The following is a 27,827-nucleotide window of genomic DNA, read 5'->3' as shown; positions in this document are numbered from 1 at the left end:
GCCCCATAGGAACCTATCTTGTCATAGATTTCACCGCATCTGTCCCCATCTCAAACTTGGACCAGCCCACTCACCCGCGGCAACCAAAGAAAGTGCATGTAAGTTGTGCTGTCCATGAGAGAGCCTTAGTATGTGACACCAGTGATAGTGACCAACTAGGAAGTAAGAGTAAAAATTTTAAGAATAAAAAATTTAAAAGTAGCGAAGTAACAAGTTCAGGGATCCTCCAGATTCTCCGGGCCTGTGTAGTCCAGGATCGTAATATCGCCGTCGGGGTCTTGGGGTTCCAAAACTTCGACGGTGTGTATCATCTCTGCGCCGCGACTTATTTCGTCGCTAGAGTCAATTCCATAACTGGCCGGGCCGGCCCGTGAACGTCGCTATATTGATTGTCTCAATGGTTGTCATTCGAAATGACCAACGAAAGCCAACCTTGTTGTTTATATATATCGTACGCGGGTGCAGTTGGAGTTATGATAATTGAAGCAATAGATCCGGTGGAATCTGAATCAACCCAGAGTACTTGCTGAGGGTGGATTTGATTCTATCAAATTGGCAGTGATAGGTCCGTCAGGATGCAATCAGAGCGGTGTAGTCGGGAATGAATATCTGCTAGATCCATGGCGGCTAGCTAGGACAAATTTTGGAAGGCATCAGATCAGCTTCTGGGCTAAACGGGTGTGCGTTAACTTGACATCATCGAGCTCAGTTAATATCTCGTTTTTCAACCTCATTTCTGTATAGTCTTTAGGCTTCAAATTGAGAGAGAGATTTTCCAGGTTCCAGGATCAGCTGTAGCGGTACCTTTGATATCCATTCCGCCAGTGCGGATCCAGACTGAGGCTGGGCTTTTCGTAAATTGAACTTTCTTCCCTTTTTTATGATCCACGATTTTGTTTAGAGCATGGTTGTGACTCTGAGCCAGAATTTGGATTTAGAACTGCTGCTCTGGCTGCACTTGGGTCGCTTTGGTCTAGGCCGTGAAGTATATATGTCAATGCATCGACACCGATGATATCGCGTGACCGTTTGTTGATATTGTTTCAAAGATCGTTAGACGCCCAATCTTTAATCTTTCAATCACCTGTTCAATTACTCGAATTCGATCCGAAAACTTGAAACCAGGAGATCGATAATTTGCGCAGCTACTGCTCCGTTGACGGTGACCAAGTCTTGTAACCCAGCACGCCTTTCCCCGTGATGGGCTTGATCTTGCAAGCGGAAATTTCCTTGGTTCCACATTCAAAAAGATCAATCATTCTTAGAAAACTTTCATTTCTTGGAAAAATAACTTCGGGTTTAATATTTTGACCATCACTCAACCAACTAAAACTTCATTCTGAGGCCCATGCATGAGAGAGGTTAGCAGTCGAACCCATTGCCGAAGTAGAAGCACAGTATCATGAAGGCTCTTCTTTAAGTCTGGTGTACAATGTCAAGATATCCGGATTAATGTTCGTAAACTGCTTTGTCGCCGTGGAATTTAACGACTCGTTGGGTGCGGATAATCTGAAGTCTCATTTTTGGAGAGTCAGTTCCGACCATCAACAACATGGAATCGAGTTGTGATTCATCGAAGCTATTGATCTTGGGTATATATCGATATATCTCTATAGCGCTATAGCCCTATGTCGTAGTACCGAAAAAGCTGTATAGACAAGAGATTCAAGCACGTCTAAACTCGTTTCTCGTGAAAGTGTAACCAATTTCCTCATGTAAGTAATGGATCATATTATCTTCTATAAAGAGGTAATAGTTTCATACCTGAACTTAGGGATGTAATGCAATATATACCCAGAAGATCGCTCAGAATTATTGACGGTATTGGATCCAACAGGATAGCTTGTCTTTTGTAAAATTCCCTTCAAAGTGTTTCCTGCGATAACTGCTTAGATACGCACGTCAAAGGCCGACTTAGAATATCTGCCATGTGCATCTTTCTCTTGATGAACTCCCTGAAGATACGCTCCAGCCGAGATACATTGCATCGTATGGTCCGCGTTTTCAATATCCGCAGAATCATTGCCCTCGTAGTTGAGCTAGAGCAAGTCGAAGACTATCGACTGTAGATTACCCAACAATACCTATAGCGTTTTTTGTATGCGCCTTCGCCTGCCCAAAACATTTTATCGTTAAAGTGACGGAAGTGGCTATCTTTTAGCTCGTTCGGCAATCCGCTTCATGCTTCATATATCTCATATAAGTTGGTGGAATATCACCTAAAATGACTGTTAAAACTTTCACCAAGGGATGCTTTTGAGACTAGCACTTACTTCGCCCCATTGATGAACGGTGAAACAGGTCGTCATACCCTCGATATGTAGCACAGTTTCAAACCCTTCTAGATCTGGAAGAACCCTTAGTCGGGATCCTACTCTACTGAGCAACTTTGAAAATAAACTCGCTATTCTCGAAAGGAACTCCTTCTCTTAGATTACTACTGTAATGCACTGAAAAGGATGTGGTATTGACGTTGACTTGGCCAATGACCGTAGATTTAACCAAAAGCATAGGCTCGGCGTTAGGCTAGTTGTAGATCAAAGTAGTTTGACGAGCTCAGGAGGCACCATGTAATAGTGTTCCTCAGCTGTAATTGAAGGGAGAGATTTGATATAATCACCGCCGCGCCGGGAACGAGTCCAAAACCGATAGACGGAATGTTGTTTTAAAGGTTGGGTAGTTAACGACGCTTATTACGGGGTATTGAAACTCCATATGTCGTGGAATTGAATATTCGACAGAATCCCTTTCCGAAGACAATTTCTAATCCGCTAATATAGGTATTCAGTATCCGATAGCGGAGTGGAGGTAGTGTCAACTTTGGACAAAAGGCGCTACTTCTATCATCAGCCAGATCCATCTCCTACTTGTAGATTATTGTTAAAACCAAAGCTAAAAATATAACTGCGTCGACAAGAATTGCAGATCTCTGATTGTTGAAGCAGGGCAAGCGAAACCATGAAGAATTCCTAAAGGGAAACTCGCAGATAGTCGCAAAGCTTTTTGAATCCATGTGCCGAATATCGCGACTGGCTGCTGTTCGTAATCTCCCCAAAGACTCCACGGTGGAAAGTATTTAGGAATCAAAGAGACCTAAATATAGCCAAATACAAACGTTAAAATCTTCCCCGTAGGAGAGATTTTGGATAGGGAAAAACTTACCACAGGCTATATATAATAAATATATATATACAACATCCCATACACATTATCGCGGACTAGATATATGAAAGGTGTTCACGAAGACGTCTAGATTCATATTCCCCAGAGGGACCCCCAAGCCCACGACCATCACTTGGATCGTCAAGTCACGAGCCCCAGTAATGTATCCTCGATTCTGCTGGTGAGAATTTCGTCTTTGGCTTTATCGACTAATTAAGCGGGTAGGTCGTGCGGGCCGGGGGGCAGGGTGGGAAGACCTTAATCTCGTATAAGGCCGAAGGCGAGGTATCATATCTTTATAAAAATATGAATGAAGGATTTATGGAAATTTCAATTCCTAATCTCCTCAGTCTTTCGACGTTTCGTCACAACAAACCTGCCCAAATATGTTATTAGTACCAGAATCAAAAACTTAAAATGAAATCATTTCGACTGGCGGAATACTGACATTTAATATAATGGCTCCCTAGGTTAACATGTCGATGGGATCGAGGAGAGGCTTAGGGTTTTATATTTCTCCCATCTTTTAACGCACCATTTCTCGCTCTCTATATCAATCTTGATTTCGTTGATCTGATAATGGTGGGCGGTACTTGTTTCTCTTCTTCAAGCTCGATGGTGTGGCGAACATCAATTGTGTCTGATATTTTGTTTGATCACCCGCATGGAAGTCATAGCACCCGTGCTTCTAATAACCGATGCCTCCTCTGCTCCTGAAAACTCTGTACTGCAAATCTGGTGTGTGCGCCGACATATTCTTAAGATATATATTGTACTGGTTTATTTTTGGAAGGGAACCATTTTCCATAGTCGCAGCAGACTTTGGTTTCTTCTGGTCCCAAGCATCCCATCCGGAAGAACCTCGTGCGGCATTTTCATATTGAGACAATGGCAGCCACGAATAGAAGGAAGACGAGACCTCTCTGCCTATTTTTGGTAACGAGAGTAAAGAACTGTAAATCAGCGGCCCTAAAAGCCACCTTTCCGGGACTTTTGAGCCGCTAATTAAGCTCGCCGTCGTTTTTGGGTCACCGTCGATACTAGCAGCAAGATGATCAGTCGGACGGTGTACTTGATATCGTGATCGGAATGATCATTTGTTTGAAGCCGATGATTTGAAGCTTTTTCTTATGACGGGGGATGCCGCGGCGACCGATGCTTTTGGAATAAACGGTCTTAGTTCTTTTGGTGGGCTGAACTATATAATCTAATAGTCGACTGTCATCTGTTACCGACAATCGGGAGGCTCCCAAAGATGCTCTGTATTGATAAAATGCATATGTATTGACCACGGGATCTCAGGCGAGGCGGCGGCGGAGTCGGTACCCAATACTTTATCAAGTTAGTACTTCCTGCTTTTTAATTGAAAAGATTTGGTGTAGTGAATAACTCACGATGGATTTGTCTCCAATATATTAATATTGAACATTCCAAAAAAGATCCAAGATATTTGTTCTCAATATAAATAATAAACCGATTGTTGGAAAACTTAAGAAGAGGACCATCAGGGGATATAAATATCGGGTTCACACGATGAAAAGTTTCTTGGGCAATTGTACAAGAGTCGTAGAATATTTCTGATCTCTGCGTCCGACGACCTAATAGAGGGGGAAAACGTTAGCGGAATACTACGACGTAGAAATATAACCCGCTTACCATCTGCACAATCTCCAAAGGTTGATACATAAGGCAAAGAGAGAGCCAGCCAAGCTGGCTGCCAACCTTTCAGCCAACTTTTCAATCATCAAAAAAGCAAATCGCTAACCATGCATGAATTCCCAGGTTTCAACGCTCTTCGTCCCAAAACATCTTTGCTCTTCAAAATAGGCCAAGTTGCAGCTTATATCTAAAGGAGCATAAAAAGGTCGTATTGAAACAGCCTCGAACTCGTAAAAACTGGGTCCCGGCTATGGGAAAACAATACCAGTACTGAAGGTCAGGAAGTTGAATATCGTCTGCAAAACGTTGTTGAGTGTCCACCATCAGGGTAAAGGGGTAATCGTATATGCGCATGTATTTCGCTGTTCGGATCTGAATGAAATGAGAAGAGCTAGATCAGATGTATTGTGGGCGTCAAAATTTCGATGATAAGTGTCATAAAAGTTTAATATAACGGCTTTGCCACCACACCAGGCCTGGAAAATCTTTCCGTCAGCGTCTTCCTCATTCCGAGATGAAGCTTATCTCTTCCGTAGTTCTGTATTGATTACCGCCACCTCCCATCAGTTCGAACTCTCTGGCCAACCAAACCGCAGGACTGTAAAAAGGATTGACAGGGCCTGGAACTCAGCATGGGGTATGGTTCGAAATCTCGAAGCAATATCGTCAAGCTTCAAATGAAATTGTCTAATAAAAGGCAAACTTTCGAATTGATCGTAAATACCATGTTATCAACTTTTAGGCGCTGAGGGCGATGTAAGTTTAAACTTCTCTGGGGGTAGCGCAAACGTTCTCTATAGGGAAGACATTTGAGTTCGAATGTCTTCACCCCGCAAGCATCTTTCATCGTTCGATTGTAGACATTAACGGTCAACAACGAAACTGTATCCCTTTCTTCAAGCCAATCTTACAGTTCTTCATCTCCTGCTCCTTGGCTCGCTTAGTTGGGCGATTGGGGCGAACAGCTAAACAGTCGACTTTGGAGTCCCAATAGGCAAAAGTAATTTTCTGAATTTATTCTCAGGGAATTGGTCCAAACTTCGGAAAAGCCGTTGCCGTGATGTTGTGCTACCAGCAATACTCCGCGGATCCGAGGGGGCAAAAATTGTCGAGATCATTAAAAACCGTACAGTACTTCTATAGCAACAGATTTTTTTCTAGGAATAAAAAGCTCGTGGGGTGGGCAAATTGGCAGTTTCGTCCGAGCGAGTTATTAAGCTGTAAGCACTTTTTTCCGTAGTCCTTTCCAGAGTAGTCCATATTTCTCGTTGGTGTTCCTCCAGGTGCTTTCCATTATCCTAGGAAAGTTTCACATAAATCTAGAGAAAGAAAACTGCCCCAGAGATCGAGGTCTGGAGCTCGATCCTCTTATACCTGGAGCCTTCGGCAAATATGCATTGTTGCTCTGCGGAGTAGAGGTGGAGTCTTTTATCTGCAATGTTCCACTGACATATGCATGAGCAGGCCGAATATTGTGCGCAGTTTATCTTGCATGCTGACCCCAGGCTTCTCGGTCGAGAAGCTTTGTATTGCAATTCGGGGGCACGTTGGCTGGACATTATACCTCCAAGGCTTCAACATACAAAGATTCTTGATGGTCTCAGCAAACGATATTGGTAGGAATGTGCTGTATCCTTGGTATTTCAATCATGATGTTTTGTTCAAAGGGACCAGTAAACTGAACTTAGCGGTTCCATTGCAAAATGATTAAGTATTGTTCCGAGAATGTAAATCTGTTCAAACCTATAAAAGAGTTAGCTGCAAGCCCCAAAAGAATTGTCCATAGAGCGAAACATACCAGACATGGATTAAATGGAGACGATGAGCTAATATTATAATGGGGGGTGGTTGATAAAGCGAAAATTTGCTGATTTGGGAGTAATTGTGCACGTATGATCGCATTAGTCAAATCAACAGACTCTTATCGGCCGGTTGTGATGTTAATGGCAATGTCGTTCTAAAATAATGAATAAGAAAAGGTCCACGATATTCCCGATCGATAATTTCGTGACCAGTTGAAGCAGTGTGTAAAAAAATTCGAAGATAAGGACCACGGTGTGCTGGGACGGCATAGCCTCCCCTATATCCATTATGAAAGGATTCTGATGTCCAGGGCAGAGGACTCCAGTACCGTAGCGTCGGTACTACTGTCCCTCGCATGTCGATGGATATCAGGAAACAACAACCGATATGATATCATAGTATCAATTTTTTGATACCATGCCATCATCTTCTTCTTTTAGGGTCTTGAGTGAATTCTTGCGGAGGCTATATGACTCAATATATATTCGAGAAGACCGGCTCAGTATTTTGGTCATCGATGCTGAGGCGTACGTACTCGGACGTAGAGGCTCCCGTTGCCTAGCCTGATATATATAGTCGTCGGATTCGAAACTTTTCCTCAAGATACGCTAGGAGAACAGCCCTTCTTTCTGGACCAAGCGCCTGAGTTTATATCTCAGTTCAGTTTGAAATACCAAACTCATTTTCGGAAACGAGTTGAACGGGCTCATCTTCTTTAGAGTATCTAACGAGCCAGAGGGTTGATTGAGTAGACGCAATAATTTTTTGAACCTATTTAGAATGTAAGTTAGAGAGTGTGAATATCGTAAATCAGGCCCGTTGAAGGTAATATATACTCACTATATATCTATATTCTTCTCTTAACCAGTTTAAGTTAGTGGCAAAGTCCCCAGAATAAACTGGAAGGCGAATCAAGCAACGTAGATAAACAAACTAGAAGAGACACAATGTTAGCAAGCTTATCGAGAATAATTTTGAGTTCCAGATATGTAGATAGAATGGAGGGAAAATACCTTAACGCTAAAGCAACAAGTCAGCATCTAAAAAAATTTCATGATCCACGACGAAGCTCTAGATGCTAATATTTTTCAGGTAAACTAAAACTAATACGTTAGAAGACATATCTCCATATTCTACCACGGTAGAGATATGTATTCTAAATCTCTGGTTATTCTTGGGTGTAGCAGCGCAATGAGATTTTCTTACCGTATATAATGACAAGCCTTCTCATGGTTAATTCTTCTTGTCAGATCCAAAGGATAGCTACATGCCATGGAACAGGCGTATGACCGAAACTTGCATCCTGTTTCTAAAGCTCCTCTAATCCATATGGATATCCAGCGTTAAGATTACTCATTTGACCTGAGTATCCTGTCAGAGAACATGCTCTAAGCATCTTGTGTAACTCTTGAAAGGTATTTATAGAGTTATATGAGGATACGAGATTGTGGACTGAAAACAAACGTTTCGAAAAAGTGAAAGTTTAGGCTGCCTGGAAAAGAAAGATACAGCCAAAGGAGCTTGTGAAGAGGAAAGGGAAGAAAAGAGAAAAGTGGAAAAGAGGGAATGCCAGTTCATTAAGTACCCTTGGAAAACAATGCGGGAAATACGGGGTAAATACAAGCACGCGCTAGAAATTACTGCACGAATATCACAAATGATATGAATGGAGTGCTCTAGAAGATTCCCCCGGCGATGGATAAAGTTCTCGGCGGTGATAAGAGATATCTAGAGGATAGCTAGACACTGATTTACGGATATTCCTTTAGAGCTATATGATATTGTGTAACTTCCAAGCTATATTCGCTCGTATTTCATACGACAAGATCATCAGATTTCTAGTTGGTGGTTTTGCGTTGATGTTGCAGTTTAAAACTACCGGATTTGGTAGCTTCCGTATTAGGCAGTTTTATACTGCTAGCCGCGAAAGTAGCCGCGGGTAACAATCAGCCATGTGAACATTCGCATTCCGCATCCACATTCCGCATCTTCAACTTCAACCTCATCCGGATTATACCGCTATCTACATACTTCCAGCTTCCCTTGAGTCGCCCATATATTCCAAGGGATCTTTCCATTAGTATTACATATCAGGATAACACAATTTCTGCCATTCAATCCAACCGAAACCAGGGCCGGCCCCACTAGCCACCCTTCGGCTACCCCACAATGTTCTCCTTCCGAACTCAAGGCTACAACGGCTACAATCTCAAATACTCCCCTTTCCACGACTCCCGCCTTGCCGTTGCTTCATCCGCGAACTTCGGACTTGTAGGCAATGGGCGTCTCTTTGTCCTTGGTTTAACCGCAAACGGCATCGTTGCCGAAAAGACATTCGATACTCAGGACGGTCTGTTCGATCTAGCATGGAGCGAGGTTCACGAAAACCAACTTGTTGTCGCATCGGGTGATGGAAGCTTGAAGCTATTCGATGTTGGGTTAAATGTATGTTTTCCTTTGTCTCTAGCAAGGAGCATGCGAAGGAAGGAAGGTTTTCGTTCTGGCTGACGAGATAGGCTGATTACATCCCCACGGTTGGAACACCAATAGGAATTCCCGATACAATCGTGGCAGGAGCATAAGCGGGAGGTATTCTCCGTGCATTGGAATTTGGTTGATAAGACTACTTTCGCGAGTAGTTCGTGGGATGGGACTGTCAAAATTGTACTGCACCCCTTCTACACCGTCTAATAATGGAAGTCGGTTGATACTAATTACGGTCTGGTAGTGGTCTCCGACGTCGCCGACATCGCTGAGTACTCTCCCAACAAATAGCTGTACATACTCCACCGCCTGGTCACCACATTCTGCCACGCTATTATCAGCCGTTTCCTCCGACTCCCATCTACGAGTGTTCGACACCCGTCTACCGCCGCCACATGTTGTGCATCAAATAGCCGTACATGCCCCTCCACCTGGTGGATACCCAGTTGAACTTATCGCGACAATGGGACCGGGTATGGGGAATCCACGAATCGATCAGCCGTCTGAAATCCTCACACACGATTGGAACAAATATCGGCCGGGAATTATTGCCACAGCTGGTGTAGATAAATTGATCAGAACATGGGATTTAAGAAATCCCAGGGCACCGCTGAGTATTCTTAGCGGACATAACTACGCCGTTCGACGGATTGCAGTATGTATTTTATCCCGTACAACTTCTAACTGAGATACGATGATACTAATTATGAGTAGTACTCACCCCACCTTCCCGACACCCTCCTCTCAGCCTCCTACGACATGACATGTCGAGTCTGGAACGACGGTTACAACCAGAGCGCCCACCCACCACAGCCACCAGCCTCGCCACCATCACTTCCCACAGACGGGCAGACAAGCCTAGGACAATGTTTAGGAGTCATGGACCGACACTCTGAGTTTGTGGTTGGTATCGATTGGTGCATGTTTGGTGCTGAAGGGTGGGCTGGAAGTGTTGGTTGGGATGAGATGATATGGGTATGGGATGCCAGGGCTGTTATGCAGTAGTCTTTTTATCTTAAGAGCACGGTGGTTTTTGGCTTGTATGATAGATATCTTGTCTCTTTGGTATTTTTTTGAGAAAGCACGGGAATTTGCAGATCATTGTTCTATAGTCTTTTGTATACAACTAGTACTTCAAACTAGAAGTACCGGATCCAAGTCCTCTTAGTTACGTATGGAAATATCCCGCACGCACACCTGTGACCTCTCTAGTCTCGAGGCCGTCTTTATCTAGGGCGACTGTCGCATCCGAATATCTACTTCCTCCAAATAATGTACAGATCCGTCGCATATGGATACTTAAACACCCCCTTCCCCTCATCATCCCACTCCTTTCTTTCTTTCTCCATAGCCTCTCTAACATTCTTTTCAACCTGTACTTTGTCCTCCTCGCTCAACGCCGTAATATAACTCTTACTCAAAATCCTCTGAACCACTCCATCGACCGTCGCCGACAATAACCGCTGGACCTTGTATTTCTCATACTCTTCTTGATACAACTCCTTATACTCTGGTAGATCGAAGATAGCTTTCCACCATCCCAACCTATACTGCGGCGTCCCATTTTCGTATTGTTCGTAGATATCCCTTAGTTTTGCAACCCATGGGTGGAACTCAGGTATACTCCTATCTTCAAGATTCCAGATCAATACCAACGGAGCACCCGGTTTTAACACTCTTGCTATCTCTTTCAATGCATTTTCATAGTGTCCATGAGACCAATGGAATGCCTGAGCGATAACAATCCCATCCGCCCACGCGTCTTCAACAGGGATGGAATCGAAAGTTCCAGGTAAAATCTGGATCTTTTCTTCACCCTTAACTCCAGTAGTACCAACGGGGATATTCTTCTTCGTTAGAGCAGATATGAACCCTTCTCGCATACCCGGACCGGGTTCTACGGCTACTATCTTGTTGATTTGTGGTATTTCTGGTGTAGTTTCTGGCGGGGAAATGAGTAACCGCGTAAAGATTCCAGTACCGGCACCCAATTCGACAACATTGATTCCACCATCCGTTTTATTATTTTCAATGGATTTATGAAACGCAGTGAAGATTTTGGAAAGCGATTCCGCTGGGTATGAGGGGCGTGCTTTTTCGTATAAACCGGAGGAGCCGGAGGTTGAGAATGCGTCAGCGACGGGGTGGACGGATGAAGACATTTTGATATTGGTAGCGGAAGTTGAGAAGCAGCTTTTATGTGTATATGGTGTAGTGCGGTCGTGATATCTACAGTGGAAAGAATTGCCGGGTTTGAGCGGGTTCGGCGCTGCGGGGGTTAACGTGGTTGCGGGCTTGTGTAACCTCGGAACGACGGGGCTTGGCTGATGTTGCAGCTGCGGGGTAGCTGCTTTATTCGACTTCGAATTCAGACGTACTTGGGATTTGCAATTGCGGAATGAACGAAGCATTTGGGAGTAGAAAAGGATTGGGAGCCGACTTAGTCAGAGAAGGTTTCGCCTCTTTATATGATATACTTTGTTAAAGTTATCGCGTATATTGCGAGGATCCAAGGCATGCATCAGGTTCGGAATACGGCACGCCTAGGACGCTAGGTGCCAGATCCTACCGGCCGAGTGCAGTCGTAGTCTAATGGCGCGATATCGCGCAAGTTTCTAACTGGTTATCAAGCGTCGTGTTCTGGAACACCATTATAGATAGTGCTATATAGCTATAGTATGTTGAAACTAATTTATTCCACGTTGTTTCAATATATATGTATGCAATATGGCTCTGCAAATGTAATATATATAGATCCGTGAAACTTGGTTGTTCGGCGCAGATTTAAAAGTGTCTATATGTACGATTAGTCGAACCAATCAATTACGATGCTAATGCACCAATCAGAAATTTACACTGTATACAGAGGCTTATCTATATGGTACGGCTTTCTGCGATTAATCTCAAGGTAAGTACTTAATTAACTAGTACTAAGAGATTTTAATCAAGTACAGGTTGCACGCACCGATACGTTCAATATCCTCAAGATTGACTAGTTCTTAGCTAGTTCGAGGCTAACTACCTATTACGACAATGAATTAGGTCGTGTCTCGACTATATGTATTAATTAATATGAATTACATCGTAAATCGGCACTGCACGCTGCGCTGAATATGTGTTATGATTTTACCTAGCTAGAAAATTTAAAACTTAGTGAAGTTTGACTATCATTTAAAAACTCCTTTTCGAGGGGCGATTATCTTATATGCTCTAGCTATATACATTTTAAGGACACAAGATTACATATGTACTTAATAATACCTATCTTATCATAACAGCTCAATACTCACGACCTGGGGCCCTGTAAGCCTGGCGACAGGACAAAAGGGTCCACCTCAGCCAGCCCGGCTGACATAATAGCTTCATAATACTACAGCGTTTTAGATCTTTATATGAAGAATAAAATCATGTACGAAATTCTCCACGAATACCCCGTGGATATATTTAGCCAAGCTTAACTTGTCAGTTTATAGTTTAAGCTTAGTTTCCTCGAAATTATAACGTGGTCGTACTCGGTAAAATATTGTACTAATTGAAGGTATTGATAATCTTTCATGAAGGCGCTCTAGCTTTCAAGGCGGACGGATACCGATATGACCTTACACGCCATATCCACGGCATTCACTGTAACAATACTAGTCTAGTTCTTCACAATTTCGCGATCGCTAAAAGATTAATTAAACTAACTACCCTATTCAATTCCATTTATTATGCCTCTGACCATGCAAGCACAGCAGCAACCCCGCACAGCTCGCCTCCTCCTCCTCCTCCTCAGCTGTAGGACGGGTCTAGAACTTGCAATGAAATAAGCACTTTCACCCTCCCACTATACGCATACGCACAGGTGTTCACGGACCCAACCCCGCGGATATCCCCGTCATATCAGACCGGCCAGCCGCAAGTGAAAGGTCCAATACCTCAATCCACATATACCCGCATGATCTAAGTTTCAAAAGCCCCAACTCGCTAAAGTCTCATTCAGCTCATACCTCATGCAACTATATGCATATGCATATTGGTTTAAGGTTAGATTTCTTCAGAATGACTAAATATTATCAATTGAAATCCAGTACCGCCTCGTTTCTAAAAGTAGAAGCAACTAGCTAGGCTTCGAGAATTCAGAGGACAGAGGGTTATGGCGGCTACAGGGTCTGGCTAAGTTGGTTACCCGCATAGTAAATGTGATTCGAGGAGCTTGGGTCATTAGGTCGATAGCTTTGTAAGATCTCAAGATCTTAAGATCGTATTTAAATCTTGATTTATAGGGCTGATACTGGGTTAGCCAGTTGACTCTATATTTAATGATTTTATGAAGGAGAGTAGTTCAAAGCGGCATTATTCATACATATGGTGCATCTTCATTCTATTGTATACGTATACGTACAGGCATTTCCAGGTCTGGGTACGAGACAAGTACAGGCATATATATCTTAAATTTATGAGAGAGGGGGGAGAGAAGTGTGAATCAACAAAAAGCACCCGATTCGATTCAATAACACTAGCTTTACTTAATAGGACAATACTATCCAATAGGCGCCCAATGTCTCCTTTAATTCATCTTAATTATAGTACAGATAGGTATAGATCATCGATCACAAAGAAACAACGAAGCACCCACATTGACGCATTCCTACAGTTCCATAAATAATATGTGATACGAACAGTCTCGCGGAACACGGGTAGTACCGTGTGGTACCGCTCCTAGCGCCTCAAAAAATATCGAATCCCTCGGCCGTCTGGCCCCACTATGGACACGTGCACATACCAAATCGGTTTCTCAAAGCAGTCGCAATCGCAATCGCAATTACAAGTATCACAAATTTTCCTTTAAAAAATACAAACGTTTAGTATAATACTCGATAGCATTAATAATCGGCCGCTTTAACCGTCAATATAACTAGATATTAGGATCCTGTGTTGTCTTAGTGGGCAAAGCCATCTTTTATCTCACCATGAGCGCCACCTGTGGCTGACAGTTTAACACTTACTAATCCAACTGAAAGAGAGAGAAAAGGCTACAAACATCACGGACTTTATTAACCTCCGTCGAATTGATCGACGGGTAAGATTGAACGGTTATACGAAAGAATTGCGAGGAGTGGCCCTGGTGTGTGGCAATCCCAATTGGCTAATCGATATGCGCACCTACTGTGTAATGCATATCATCGGGATGCTGGCCGAAGTCTCTCCGCCAAAGCTTGGCTTCCGGTTCCACGCCGAATCCACAGCCTTACGAATTGAATTGAATTCCATTGCATGTACTACTTTGTATATGTTTCTTCCAAGCTCCAAAAACCTGGCGATAAGTTTAATTCTTTTTAAATTTTTTTGTTTTTCATTCTTTTTCTTTTAGACAAATAAAAAATAATAAAAAACCATTGTTTCGTACTGCTAGCAAAAAAAACTAGGGAATTGCGAAAAGAAACCAGGTCTCACACATCTGTCCATGCACCCCGCCTCTCGTCTACCAAACTCCTTCCCAATCCAAAAAAAAACTTCGTTTAAAACCTTTCGCATTCCATTTTGTGATATGATACAACCAACCACAGAAGAAGAATCCCCAAAAACGTTAACAAAGCGGGGCCGGGGAAGCTCGGAAGCCGCCTTAAATGTCCCCCCCTACATACACATACATATACATCTACATACATACGCTCACCGCATGCGCAGCAGCAAGCGGGTGCGAAGAAATACTTAAGCCAGGGTAACCCACCCACCCCCAAAATTCGATACGATCTCGTATGGGCAGGGCGGCGTGCATATATCTCGGACCGGACGGTCAAAACTCGAATGGAATTGTGTGGTTAATACGGCGATTGGCTCATTCGGGAACTTGGGTATGCCGGTAAAAACGACAACGCCACAGTTTGTTTTTACGTTTATTCAAGCTTTTTTTTCTTTTTTCCTCTTTTTTTTATTTTATTCGCGGTGTTATGTTATGGTGGGTTGGAGTGCATTGGCCTTTTCTTCCTGCAGGACAGAAACAATTAAGAAAATGCGAATAATGTTGGATCATGTTATGTAGGTGCAATATTTGGGGACAGTTAATGCATGGTCACCTGTTGAGCTTAGACCTACGACGTTCGGTCGAAAACGGTATCAACGAAGTAAGACTACGGGCGAAAACCAAAAAAGATTTAAAAAAATTACAGCGGCTAAGAATCACAATATCTTTATATATAATCGATCTTAATGGAAAAGTCATATACAGCGTCCGGATTAATAATGGTATTATTCTCGCGTGTGGAGGATATTCGGCTCTCGACGAATGGAAAAACTTCGGACGATTCAGCCCACTAGTCTTAACACTAACGCACGCCAGTCATGTTAACACCCCAAACAGCTACCCGAGCGAGCTCGCAGGTCAGGTATGGGCGGGCTAAACGAATGCGAATTCCCATCAATGAAACTTTCTTCTAATTCATCTTATTCTTCTTTTTCTTTCGTTTTCGCAAAGATTTCATGATACTATTGAAAATTGGTTTTCAATTGGTGTTCGTTCATTGGTAACACCGATTAAGGCGAATATGGAAAGCGAGTTAACGTTCCAAGGATTGTCTTCTAATGCCAGTTAATTTTCGTAATTACCGTCGCACGGAAAGTTAATAATCCATGGCGCGCCTTCATCTTCGCTCTAAACCCAAGCTAGCCTCTAGGATTCCACAGTCAGTACTTCCTTGGTTCGTTAGATATCGATAAGATTCTAAGTCTAGCGAAAAAGTAACAGAAAAGAAAAAAGAGCCCGTATCATAGGAAAATGTCAGCACACGAGGTTGCAAAAAAGTGGAGGAGTGCCCCCCGCAGACCACCTTCTTCGGCTCCACACCGGACTGACTAGGGGGTGGTAGCAGTGGATGAACCGTATATCCTAATATATTTTGTGGTATGGATTGCTTAACCTTGATATATCCAGCATATAGCCCTGGTCAATAATTTTGGGGGTGTGGAGGAGGGGAAGAGAAAGAAGCCGATTAATTAATCAATTCAATTGATAAAGCTAAGCAAGCATATATATAAGATTCTGCCTGGTGCTCTTAGATATTGAATAAATTGATTTCCAATCACCCCCTCCCATTTACCTATCTCTACATTCTTAGCTGGTGCTGAGGATTCGATTCGTCGATTCTTGGATCGTTCACTATTTTTTTTCAATTCGACTGCAACTGGATAACATAAGCTCGAATCACGCCAGGCCGCCAGTTTGACTCAGCACGTCTCAGGCTAAATCCGACTGCAGACACAACGCACATAATCCAACAATCGGCCTGTCAATCTGCAGTTCCTTCGCAGCGCCGGCCAACAACGACAATTGCAACGTTATTTATTGTACAATATATGGGAGGCTTACTAAGGTCCTACGGCGTTTAAAGGGCATAACGGAACATACAGTCCGGGACTAAATCCTGCTTACTCACGCCGTTGACTGAGTATCACGATCGCGATCGAATTCTCCAAGTTATCGCTGGCAGCCTGTCGACTCGTCTCTCTCTCTCTCTCTCTTTTTCTATATATCTCTCTTGCACCTCTCTCTCATTCACTATCTTTTTATTGATCGATCGATTGATTGATTATCTATTATATACAGCTATATAATAGCTTGAAAGCTGTCGTCATTCCTTATACATCCCTCCTACCGTCGTTCAAGCTCCCTTCTTCTTCCCTTTTGCCAAAACCACATCCACCAGCTTCAAAGTCAAGGTTCACCACACGGGCAGCCCCCCTAAGTGGTTATATATACCATCATGGCACCTAGGACAGCCCGACCGGACTTCCCGGTACACCAGTTAGTAATACTGTGTAAGTACTTTATCCCATTCATATATTTGTCCCATCGTTATAGGCTCGGAGCGTGTGCCACGGGAACATGTCATTAACGCTAACATTGTAACATCCCTTAGCCATATGTCGCCTGGTGGAGCCGATAGCCTTCACCTCCATATATCCTTATATATATTATATGGTGGCACACTTCCACGTGACAAAGAATGAAGCCGAAATTGCCATGTGGACTGGTGGATCGATTGCAGCCTTTGCTTTCGCAGAGATGTTGACGGGGATGATGTGGGGGAGGCTTTCGGACAAAGTAGGCCGTAAACCGGTTTTAATCGGAGGATTGCTAGGGACGGGGTTTAGCATGCTTCTGTTCGGGTTGGCACCTTCGATGCCGTTGGCTCTTTGTGCCCGGGCCCTCGGAGGGCTGTTGAATGGGAACGTCGGGGTCATTCAGACCACCGTTGCCGAGTTGGTCCCGAAGAGGGAGTATCAACGTATGTTATACATCTCTCAGTCATCGCATCAACCTCATCGGTCGTGTCGTATGGTGTCGTTTTCTGCATTGAACTGTGTGTGCTAATGATGAGATGATGTTAATATAGCACGTGCGTTTTCGTTGATGCCATTCATCTGGTCTCTGGGTTCCATCATCGGACCTACCTTGGGCGGTATGCTCGCAGAGCCTGTCACCCACTACCCGGAGTATTTCTCCAAGGGTGGCCTCTTCGACAGATTCCCGTATCTGCTCCCTAACATCGTCTGCTCTGCCATCTGCTTGGTGGGTGCCGTGAACGGGGTCCTGTTTCTCGACGAGACCCATCCGGAACTCATCGACCAGCCTGATCGTGGGAGGAATGTTGGTTTCTGGATCCAGGACAAGTTTTCCAGCATCATTTTGTGGAATTCAGCCGTAAAGGATGGGCCGGCGTCCGCCAGTGATCTCCCCACGGAAACCTCTCCACTGCTCAACGCTGACCCGGAATCCCCACCGACCCCACCGCTTCCTCAGACTCCACCGTCATCATCATCTACACTTGCTGCTGATTCTCGGCCTTCATCCAGCACCAGTCTCTCGAGCTCTTCGATCACTTCAAAGCCACCACAATCACCACAGGAACCAGTCACAGCATGGACACCTCAGGTTCTTCACAATGTTTTTGCCTATGCAATAATTGCATTCCACAGCATCACATACGACCAAATTCTCTCTGTCTTCCTCCAATCTCCGTCTTCCTCTACTCGTCTTCGCTCACCACTAGTATTCACCGGTGGATTTGGTCTGGACACTCAAACCATGGGAGTCATCTTCAGCTACCAAGGCATCCTATCCACCTTATTCCAATTCCTGATCTTCACACCATTCGTCCACTGTTTCGGTGTTCTAAGAACGTTTAGATTCGTGGCTATAACATACCCACTAATCTATTTTCTAACACCGTATATGGCCTTCCTACCCCACGATAACGATAGACTACTATTCGCAGTTATATACATCGTATTAAGTTACAAAACCATCTACAGCTGTCTGATATACCCGGTCAACAGCATCCTTCTCACGAATGCAGCACCGAGTTTACTCGTTCTTGGAGAGATCAATGGTGCTGCAGGTAGTGTAGCTAGCTGCATGAGGGCTATCGCACCGATTGCGAGTGGTTGGCTGTACTCTAAAGGTGTTGAAAACGGGGTTATGATACTTTCCTGGTGGGCCGTTGGGTGTGTAGCCGCGATTGGTGGAGTACAGGCCTTGTGGATTACAGAAGAGAATAGAGAGGTAGTAAAAGATGAAGAGCAAACAAGAGAACGAGGGACACAAGGAGGTGGAAAGGTTGTTGCTGTTGTTGGAGAAGATGCTGTCAGGTTTTTGGAAACTGGTGAGTTGATTGTTGTAGTTGAGGAAGAAGGGGAGAGACATGTTAGGGTTTGAAGGAAGAGCTATATACTGTTATTATTACCATGAGGCCGGGAGGGTTGTATTAACCTGTGGGCTGCGGATACCACTATGCTTTTTTGACTTTTGGCGAGGGATCGAAGCACTTGTTTTTGGTTTGATATGATATGCGGCTGCATGGCATTCATCGATATTTCTGAAGCGGTTGCGGACTTTGGGACCTTATACCTTTTTTCCTTTTGGTGGAAGTGGGTTATAGACATTGCATGAGGGGGATATTTCACTAGTCACTTTTCTTTCCTTCTTTCTTTCTTTCTTTCTATTTTCTTCATTAACGCCAGATAAGTTGGGAAGCTTATGCATATTGGTATATATACCATGATTGACTATGAGACGGGGAAAGGGTAATTGCATGATCGACAGGAGGAAACATTATATGTATACTATCATTATCGCGTCGAGATCATGATAAATTGGAGTTTTGAGGCGTTTCCTTTTTTTCTTTTTCCTTCTGTTTTGCATCAAATTTTTTATTATATTATACGACTTACTACCAATATGCAAGGCTGTTGACGACCAGTAGTTGTATTCCGCGGTTCATATATGATAGTAATCTTATAATTTCTCAATAGACATCAAGTTACGCAGCTTTTGAATATAGATTTGCCAGGGGTTTGTTTAAATTAGTGCCGTTAATAAACAAGATAAAAGTTGGCTCAGAGAAAAAAAAAACAAATGTACAAGTGAAGGGCAAAAGCTCAACTGGAAAATAGAAGCTTATAAGAGTCAAAAGAAGTTGAAAAAGAAACGTAAAACGTAAACGCCATTGTATCGTCCAGGATCTAAAACGCCCCTCCTTGCAGTTACCGTTCATTACTAAGTATTTTTTTTTCAAGGAAACACCCCGTATTTCAATAGAAGGAAAAGGCGCTACTCGTAACAAGATAAGTAACAAAAGCGGGGGAGGTAGAAAGGGTTTAAGTAGAATTAAATAAAGGCTCAAAAGAAAGAGCAGGGCCGAATTTTGTTTAAAAGAAGAGAAAAAGGAAAAGGAAATTCAACCGACAATACTCTTCATACTCAACCCTTCCAAAAACCCTCCCAAGTCGTCCTTCTTGACTTCTACGACACAAGCTTCGAAGCTATCGATCCTAACACGGGCCGAAGTTTCACCGGCGACTTCTTGGAATGCTATTCCAAATCGGTTCCTGCCTAGAACTTTCCTTCGACCGTGTTCGTCTTCATCTTCGGAATCTGAGTCCGAGTCTTCTGAGTCTTCATCTGAGGGGTCTTCTTCTTCCTCCTCCTCTTCCTCTTCCTCGTCCCCATCTTCGTTATTTTCTTTACCTTTTTTACTCTTCTTCTTCTTCTTTTCATTTTCTTTCTCTGCTTTCTTCTTCTCCTTAGCTTTGTCATTTTCCATTTGCATTGATACTTTCCTCCCCTCAAGATTCCACCCTTCAACATTCCCTACCCCAGTTCCGACAATGATATAACAACCACGGGCTTCATTCAAAGCAGCAACAACCAATGGTAACCCCTTCTTCTTTCCTACTCCCTTTTCCAACTCTTGTTCTCTAATCGCCTCTGCGAGCCATAACGCCAGTTTTGTCAGCGCAGATGGATTGGTGAATGTCGCGACGTCAGGTCCTTCCTTTACAACGGCTAAACGGTATGCTCGTAAATGCTTGATCTGTCGTTTCTCAATTAAGGCAGTACCCGCGCTGAGAATGGATCGGTGGAGTGTCATTGCTAGTGGAAGGGATGCTTTGAGGGATTCGATACTACCGAGAACGTCAGAACACGAAGGTCAGTTGAAGAGGATGATGGTGGTGTTAGAACTTACTCTTCAATCGCATCATACGCCGCCTGGAAGTTCGCAATACTCTCTTGAACTTCTTCATCTTCCAACTTGGCAGCAGCAGCGTTTAAATCTTCCTCCGAGGCTGCCACCGAGCCCTTCTTCCCATTTTTGCTAGGCCCTGATGCTCCCCTTTTGGCTTTACCGCTCTTTCCAACTTCCAATAAACAACCAACGACGACCGCCACATCTCCAGCACTTAAACACCCATTCCACCCCCAACACCGAACTACACCTTCTCTGACAATCTCATCAAGTCCATATCGTGCTTTATAGACTTCCAATTTCTCCCTCAACCCTTTCTTCAAATCCATATCCATGTAGACATATTTTTGATTACACTGCTGTAAACTCATACCCATAGTCGCCAATAACTTCGCCAACCTCTTCTTCCCAGCTTCAGACCACAAATGTAACTTAGATGCCAAATAAGGTGAGTGCAGCATGCTGTCGTATAAACTCCAGTGGCGAATAAGCATGAACCGAAATTCAGGAGATAGACGTAGACTATAATCTTCTGCCGTTGTAGCTCGTGTGAACAAACTGGTGTTGGAGGTTATACCACTGGATCCACCGGATATTGTTGGTGGGTTTAGACGACGGACTTCATCTCGAAGAACACCCCAGACACCAAGACTGCGTGCTGAGAGGGAGTTGAGGGTTTGATCACCACTGAAGGAGTGCATGTGTCGACCGTACATCTGCTGAGCTTCCCAACCGATTGTGGCGAGCCAGAGGAGGTCGTTGTCTTCACGGCCGAGCTCGGAGGCGAGGGAGTAGACTAGTGAGGAGATGGGTTCGCCGTAGGTACTGCCGGTTGAATAGTAGTCGGTGAGGAGTTTGTTGTATTTACGGCGAAGCTGGAGGAAGTTCTTGCGCTGGGCGCGGAGAGCGGGTCCGGTTAGAGGAGATGGGCCGGTGGTTGGGACGGTGAGAGATGTGGTGTTTCCGGCGGCGGTGGTGAGAGTGGTGTTCGCATTTGTGGTATTGCTGCTTGTAGTACCTGTCGCATTTGGGCCGTGGATATGGAGGAGGTGGGAGTAGGCGTGTGGAGAGGAGTCCGGTGTGCTCTTTGGATTTGTTAGTTTGAAGCCTAGCATGAAATATCAAGATGTTTGAGCGCATACAGATCCGGAATGTATCCGCTTCCTTCTCCTCCTATCGTCGTCGGAGTATCCTTCCTCTTCTTGGTCGTCCTCATCTTCATCTTCGCTGGAGCTTCTTCGCTTTCGACTATTGGTTGAAGATGAAGTATCCTCTGGCCCATCACCATATCCATTGTTAAGTCGTCTATTCTCAGCGAACTCCTCATCTTCATCGTCTTCCTCGTCCTCACTATTCCAATCTTCAATATCTCCAACTTCCTCTTGCATTTCGATCAATCTTCGATAAGCCTCCTGCTCTGGTTTGAGGAAATCTACAATGTCGCCATCATCCCAGCATACCACCCCACCTTCATCCGAAACATGTCCGTCTCTGCCCACAACCGCGAACCCTTCCCCCCCAGGGCCAGCAAATATATTCTGTAAATTCCACGGACGTCTCGATTCAAGCACCCAACATTCAACCCCGGCCTTCAGTTCCAAAAATTCTGCAATATCAACTAATCCTCCCACGCCAAGTAATATCAGGAACTTGAGATCGTCATTATTTGATATAAACTCCTTATTCGCCTTCGTAAGGTCTTGGTACCCTGCGACCGGGTGGAGCTTATGTGGAATGTAGTCGGTTTTGAGCAGTCGAGTGAGCATTCGGCAGGCACAGAGGGAGTCGACATCCAGAGAAGTGAGGATAAGGACCGATGGGACGGTACCCGAGGCTGAGCGCTTGAGCCGATTATAGGCTGTGCTGAAGTGATCCCGAGGGATATGCATGGCGTAGTATTATGATTTTGAGTATCTGTATGACTTTATGTCTGTCTACCTTATAATAGAGCGTAGTAGGTATTGATAGTAACGGTGACGGTGGTGAAGAAGAGAGAGAGAGAGAGAGCAAGGTTCAATTGCTGGTAGAGGCCCCAAAGAGACAACCTAGCAAAGGATGGAAATATGACACTAAGGCCTTAAATGAAGCTAGCAAGACAACCAAAGTATCAATTGCTACTGATATCAGACCTCAAAGTGCCTGTAGAACGCGTTCGTAGTGGTATAGTCGAGTAAACGAGGATAGTGAGGGTAGACACCGATGATGTTCCAGGGACCTAGTGGAAAAGGGAGCGAGGAAGGAACGGAAATAAGGGAAGGAAGGGAAGGACGATGAAGACGAAAGCTGGTATGTGAGACGCTATGTATATACAAAAGCTATGCAGTCGGTTTAGAGCAGCAGGTCCATGGGAGTCGTGAAGTCGTCAAGTCGAGGCATCTTGGAGAGTGTTATATCGCAGGCAGGGCGGCAGCTGTGGGGAGGTTTCGAATTCATTGTTACTAAAACACCAATGTTTCTCTTCTCATTGCAGCCGCTGCGCGTCCAATAAATGCCAAGACTCCGAACAGGGGTCGCCGGTTTGCAACATAACAAACGCATTCATTTTGTTGTCATGAATTAAAGACTCCGCGTGCGCGGAACTACGGATGTTGACGAATATTTCGACTCTTCATACTATTTCAATCTAGATAATAGATCTAGTGGGTTAAATTGAGGAGATTACGAGCTTTTATACTAGCACGACCCGCCTTTACTATTTTACGTCATTGAGACTCTGACGACCTATAGTATAGTGGTCATATGGCGGTCAAAAGGGATCAGAATGAAATGTAGCTGACCTGAGAACCTTTTTCTTCGTGTATCTGACAATGAAAAATTGTCCGCTTTAGGCAAGGGGGATCACTTGCCTAAATTGATTATATCACAGTCTACAACACAGTTCGAAACAAGAACGCGGAAGATTCAAAATTTTTATATCCAAACATCTACAGAAATCACTAAAAAAGTGATAAGTCTTTGGAAAGTGACTAAAAGAGGAATTTGACCTGCAGGGGTTCGCCAAATACGGAAGGTGTTCTCATTGCAGTCACGGGAAACAACGTTCTCATTTATATTCCAGTCTGATCCCTTTTGGTCGCCACACAAACTGGTCTGTGAACTCGTTGGTAAACCAGCATAGGCGCGTAAGTCAGCTTAAATAACAAGCTACGGGTGGGAGAAGCGTGGTCTAATTAATTTGGTGCAGTACTAAACCCAGCTTTCATCTATATATATTTCAGTCTGATTCCTTTTAACCACTATAGTAACCTTTTTTGGCTCTCTAAATTTAAAGTCTCCAGACCAAAGTAAATCTACAACAGCGTATAAGATAAATAAATTTTGGGTTTGAAGAGTATTAGTAACACGTAAAATCTTCAAGAGCTATATGATATGTACGTACATAGTCTTGTATTAAAACGCTTCGGCAAGCTGTACGTACACACTCATTCACAGCAGTTGTACTCTTGCACGCTTCTATATACATTTTCAAACACGGGTCGGACTGGTGTTTGAATAGCAGTGAGGCTAGGCCATGTAGTAGAAGTGGACGGATTCGCACTCTTCTAATGTAGTTTAACAGATCTGCACTTATTATCACGACAATATATATCTCCTCGGGGGCTCATGCAAGCCACATATGCTGGGAAGGAATTTTGTCACTCCAAAGCCAGCGTTTTAAATCTTTTTTTAATTTGCATCGTTGATTTTTCCAGCGGCCAAAAGATCAATGGCATTTTTGCAAGTGTCCCACACATTTAATATCCCGTTCCGTGAGGAGTATTCCCTAGGCGCTCCTTGCGCTCAAAGTCGTCCAGGAGGTCCAGAAAGTCAAGATGAGGCCACTGTTGACGTAGTTTCCCGAATTTCTGGGCCTATAGTCAGTCCATAAGCGGCTTATTCTGGCATGGTCCCTTCATTTGCGTACAACGGCAGCCGCTCCGTGGAGTCTGAATATGGCTGCTGTGGATATAATCCCTCCAGGTGTTAATGATACTACCTAATCGGTACGTCGGGAATTGCCGTCTAAATCTGAATTGTTTCAGCGTTTTCAGGCCGATGTCGCGGCGATATTGGGATGGTGACCTGTGGCCCCTAGAACGGTCTCCACAAAGTGTCTTTCCCAATCAATATCTTTAGCCCTCGAGGACAATTATTTTTATCTTCCCTATTGTCTTAAAAGACTTAACGGTGTTGAGCTTCTTGTTCATCTGGAGCGTGGTTTCTTCTTCGAGAACATGAATCTGAAACGGCAAATGGAAGAAATAACAATATCTTCGGGATATATATGCAAGGTGTATCCAAGCAACGGCGAAATATAGTCAGAGTGAATTCGAGCGAGCAAGCCCGGACAGTAGTGTTCTTCTGGGACGTCTAAAAACTTCTGAAAATCTTTGACATCAATTTTCAGTCGATTTCTGAGCTCGATGACCCGTTTATTTTGTCGGACATTTTCGATGAACTTCATTTGTTTTTTTGGACGATTATTTATCCTTTTGTATGTACCAAAAATACAATGCTCCAAAATATCCGCGGTACCGTTAGATGAGAGAATATTCGGATATACTACATGCTTGATCGCTTATTCGTCTCCATTGGCTGTATTCTGGTTCAAATTCCGAACCCGCCACATATTGCCTATGGCCCGGCAGAATATGAATGTCCGTATTGAGTACCGCTATTGTCAATACTTCCGAAAATTAAAATTTAGAAGAACTCATTATAACGGATTCCAAAGTATATAACCCAAACCGAGGTCTCCTATACTAGTTCACAGCCTTGAATGTTGTGACTTGCTTAGGGCCTAGGGTTCCTACTCCACCAACAACCGGAAGCCCGCATTTTAATGTACGCTGCAGCATAGAAATGACGAGATATTTGTTCAATTCGCTTGTGGTCATTCCCGCGAACATAGCGAGGGGATCTAGAGTATTGCATTTACGAAGCTGCATAAGCGTGTAGTTAGTGTGCATTATCGAGGATTCCGAATCAGATACCGTCAAGAGTTTGTGATGTGTCTTCCGCATATTGGCATAGCACTGATCAATATTTCGTATTCCGGTAGTCTCGAATCGACCAAGCATTATCTTATCAATATCATCCAAAAACCCAAGAATCGCTCGAACGAAAGTTATCCGAGCTCTTTCTCTTTGGCATTAATAATAGTCCGCATTGGCATAAATATTCCGACGTCCTCGCAGGTCTCGCGAGATCGACCCTTCGATTATTTAGCGGGAAGAATTTAGACCAAGTCGCCGTATTCCGCCCCGATATATTGCCGAGTGTGTATCTTCGCAGACACCAATTGAACGTCGACCGAATAAGAGGGTCATCCGGAAATAAGTATCAGATTATCGCCCATCAACCACTATATCATCGATTATGCCGCTTCGATCGAAAAGTAAAGATTACTGGCTAGCGCTGCTTTAGCTTGTACAGGAGGATATCGAGGATATTCGATCTATATTACTTCTATATCTGGATATTCGACCAATAGACAGAAGAATTGATTCGGAACCGAGCTTTTAAAGCTAGTCTTAAAAGGACGGTATTTTAAAGTTAGCACGAATAAAATGGAGTATCCAAAAAGCGTAGACAAGGACGTACAGTTCTCCGATATAAATCCGGTTCCGATTCGCCATTCAACTTTGTTTTCCCTCTCTCATTCTTTTAAGGTGTAAAGAAGATCATTCACTCAAAATAATTGATCCTTGAGATACATTCGTCTCTTTGAAACTTTCTGACTTTGTCGATAAACGCGCCGCCTTACTGTAGCACTTCAATAGTTTTCAGCAACCAATGATAGCCACTGTTCATGAATTTCAGCTCTTTTGTAAGCATCGCGAGGTAGACTCCATGGACTATAAAACTTCCTCGGGCTGTCTTTTCTTACACCCTTCTCATGGAACTCTGGGAGAATCGCAAAGAATTCAATCTTCTGATTCTCCTCCTCCTCCTCACTTCTCTTTCGTTTATGCAGTACCATTCATCCATATCCTCTTTTCTCGGCACAATGTGGCCGTAGCCAACGATGCCCCATAGACAATTGTGCTAGGATTTCGGCCAGGGTTGATAAACACTCGGCCGATGTTGTATGTTCTCAGGGAGCTGTTGTCGATTCTCAAAGCTGTATCCGAGGAGGGCTCGAGGTTTACTCCAGTAACAATTGTGTATCCCCATGGCCCCATTTGACTTTGCCACTCCTTAAAATTGGGGTATAAAGAACAAAAATATCGGCGCTATCGTGCGAAATACAATATTAAAGTTGGAGGGCACCCCGAAGCGTCCCGAATGTGTGAATGTCGAAGCACCCGTGGCTCCGGTTTAGGAATACCACCCCGAACCCCTAGTAACCTTTAACAAGACATTCGCCCAATCTACCAAGGCTTATTCAGAAGTGAGTGATTTGGATTTCATCTTCACTTCTGATATAGCCTGGTATTGCCAATACAATTCCTCTTTATATTAATTAATATGTCCAGTATGCAGCAAGAGCGCTATCTAAATGGAGATACGCCATGTAACCGCGAACCCAAGTTCAACGGTCAATAGAGGAGAGGCTGTGCTTGTTGGGGAAGTCGAGATGCATTCGTTCCATGGAACCGACGAAAGAATGAAGGTATCGATACAAGAAACAATCGATTTGAAATGTAGTAGGGTTATTTATATATAGAGAATTTTCGACGAGGTGTATTATAGGGTTAATCGGCAAAGAAGAGAATAGAATCTTGTTGGGTTTTTGGCCTGAGTCGTGTCTCTGCCGTTAGAGCCGGAGCTCGTTTGGGTAGATAACTGCAATTGTATTAGGTCGATTCATTTTCCAGCCAAGCAAGAATATTGTGTCTCGTAAACCAGCCTGCGCCTGGTTAATCCCTCCTAATCGTGTGTTTGAGACTCATACTTCCGGCGGACCGGGTAATCTTCAGGATTTCCACGTTTGGTGCGCGATACCTCGCAGTTCGGTCTGGCGGCCATATACATCGTTGATATTGACGTGATTCTTAAAACTTGTGCCACGTACGGCCAGTTCGTGGGTTTTGGTCGTATCGTTGTCTCAAAACACTTCGGCTTTGCATTGCCCATGCAAAAATAATGTCATTTTAGGCTATCTCCTTGCGTCTAATCATAAGTTAGCACAAGCAATTTTAAGATATTCAGGGATATTAGGTAACATACTGAGTCCAGTCCTGAGACTACCAGTCATAGACAATCATTCTCAGAGAAGTACCGATGATT

General features: G+C 43.8%; 5 protein-coding genes across 5 annotated transcripts; 2 read left to right on the top strand and 3 right to left on the bottom strand.

Moving 5' to 3' along the window:
* Positions 1–8,793: 8,793 nt before the first annotated feature.
* On the top strand, positions 8,794–10,113 carry AOL_s00176g109 (uncharacterized protein; the record flags this gene model as incomplete). Its single annotated transcript, XM_011128244.1, has 4 exons — positions 8,794–9,069; positions 9,175–9,288; positions 9,353–9,763; positions 9,823–10,113. 4 exons carry the CDS (start codon positions 8,794–8,796, stop codon positions 10,111–10,113), a joined length of 1,092 nt encoding a protein of 363 aa, XP_011126546.1.
* Positions 10,114–10,364: 251 nt separating this feature from the next.
* Positions 10,365–11,270, bottom strand: AOL_s00176g108 (uncharacterized protein; the record flags this gene model as incomplete). The annotated part of the gene is made up of 1 exon (XM_011128243.1): positions 10,365–11,270. The coding sequence occupies one exon, from the start codon at positions 11,268–11,270 to the stop codon at positions 10,365–10,367; it is 906 nt and encodes a 301-aa protein (XP_011126545.1).
* A 5,580-nt stretch (positions 11,271–16,850) lies between these two features.
* AOL_s00176g107 (uncharacterized protein) lies at positions 16,851–18,805 on the top strand (the record flags this gene model as incomplete). Its single annotated transcript, XM_011128242.1, has 3 exons — positions 16,851–16,905; positions 17,007–17,375; positions 17,484–18,805. The coding sequence occupies 3 exons, from the start codon at positions 16,851–16,853 to the stop codon at positions 18,803–18,805; spliced, it is 1,746 nt and encodes a 581-aa protein (XP_011126544.1).
* A 1,021-nt stretch (positions 18,806–19,826) lies between these two features.
* Positions 19,827–22,504, bottom strand: AOL_s00176g106 (uncharacterized protein; the record flags this gene model as incomplete). Its single annotated transcript, XM_011128241.1, has 3 exons — positions 19,827–20,553; positions 20,616–21,700; positions 21,758–22,504. The coding sequence occupies 3 exons, from the start codon at positions 22,502–22,504 to the stop codon at positions 19,827–19,829; spliced, it is 2,559 nt and encodes an 852-aa protein (XP_011126543.1).
* Positions 22,505–25,357: 2,853 nt separating this feature from the next.
* Positions 25,358–25,675, bottom strand: AOL_s00176g105 (uncharacterized protein; the record flags this gene model as incomplete). Its single annotated transcript, XM_011128240.1, has 1 exon — positions 25,358–25,675. One exon carries the CDS (start codon positions 25,673–25,675, stop codon positions 25,358–25,360), a length of 318 nt encoding a protein of 105 aa, XP_011126542.1.
* Between the last annotated feature and the right edge of the window lie 2,152 nt (positions 25,676–27,827).

This window comes from Orbilia oligospora (genome assembly GCF_000225545.1).
Source record: "Orbilia oligospora ATCC 24927 unplaced genomic scaffold scaffold00176, whole genome shotgun sequence".
NCBI lineage: Eukaryota > Fungi > Ascomycota > Orbiliomycetes > Orbiliales > Orbiliaceae > Orbilia > Orbilia oligospora.
Note: the sequence above shows the minus strand (reverse complement) of the source record. Positions and strands in the feature narration are given on the sequence as shown.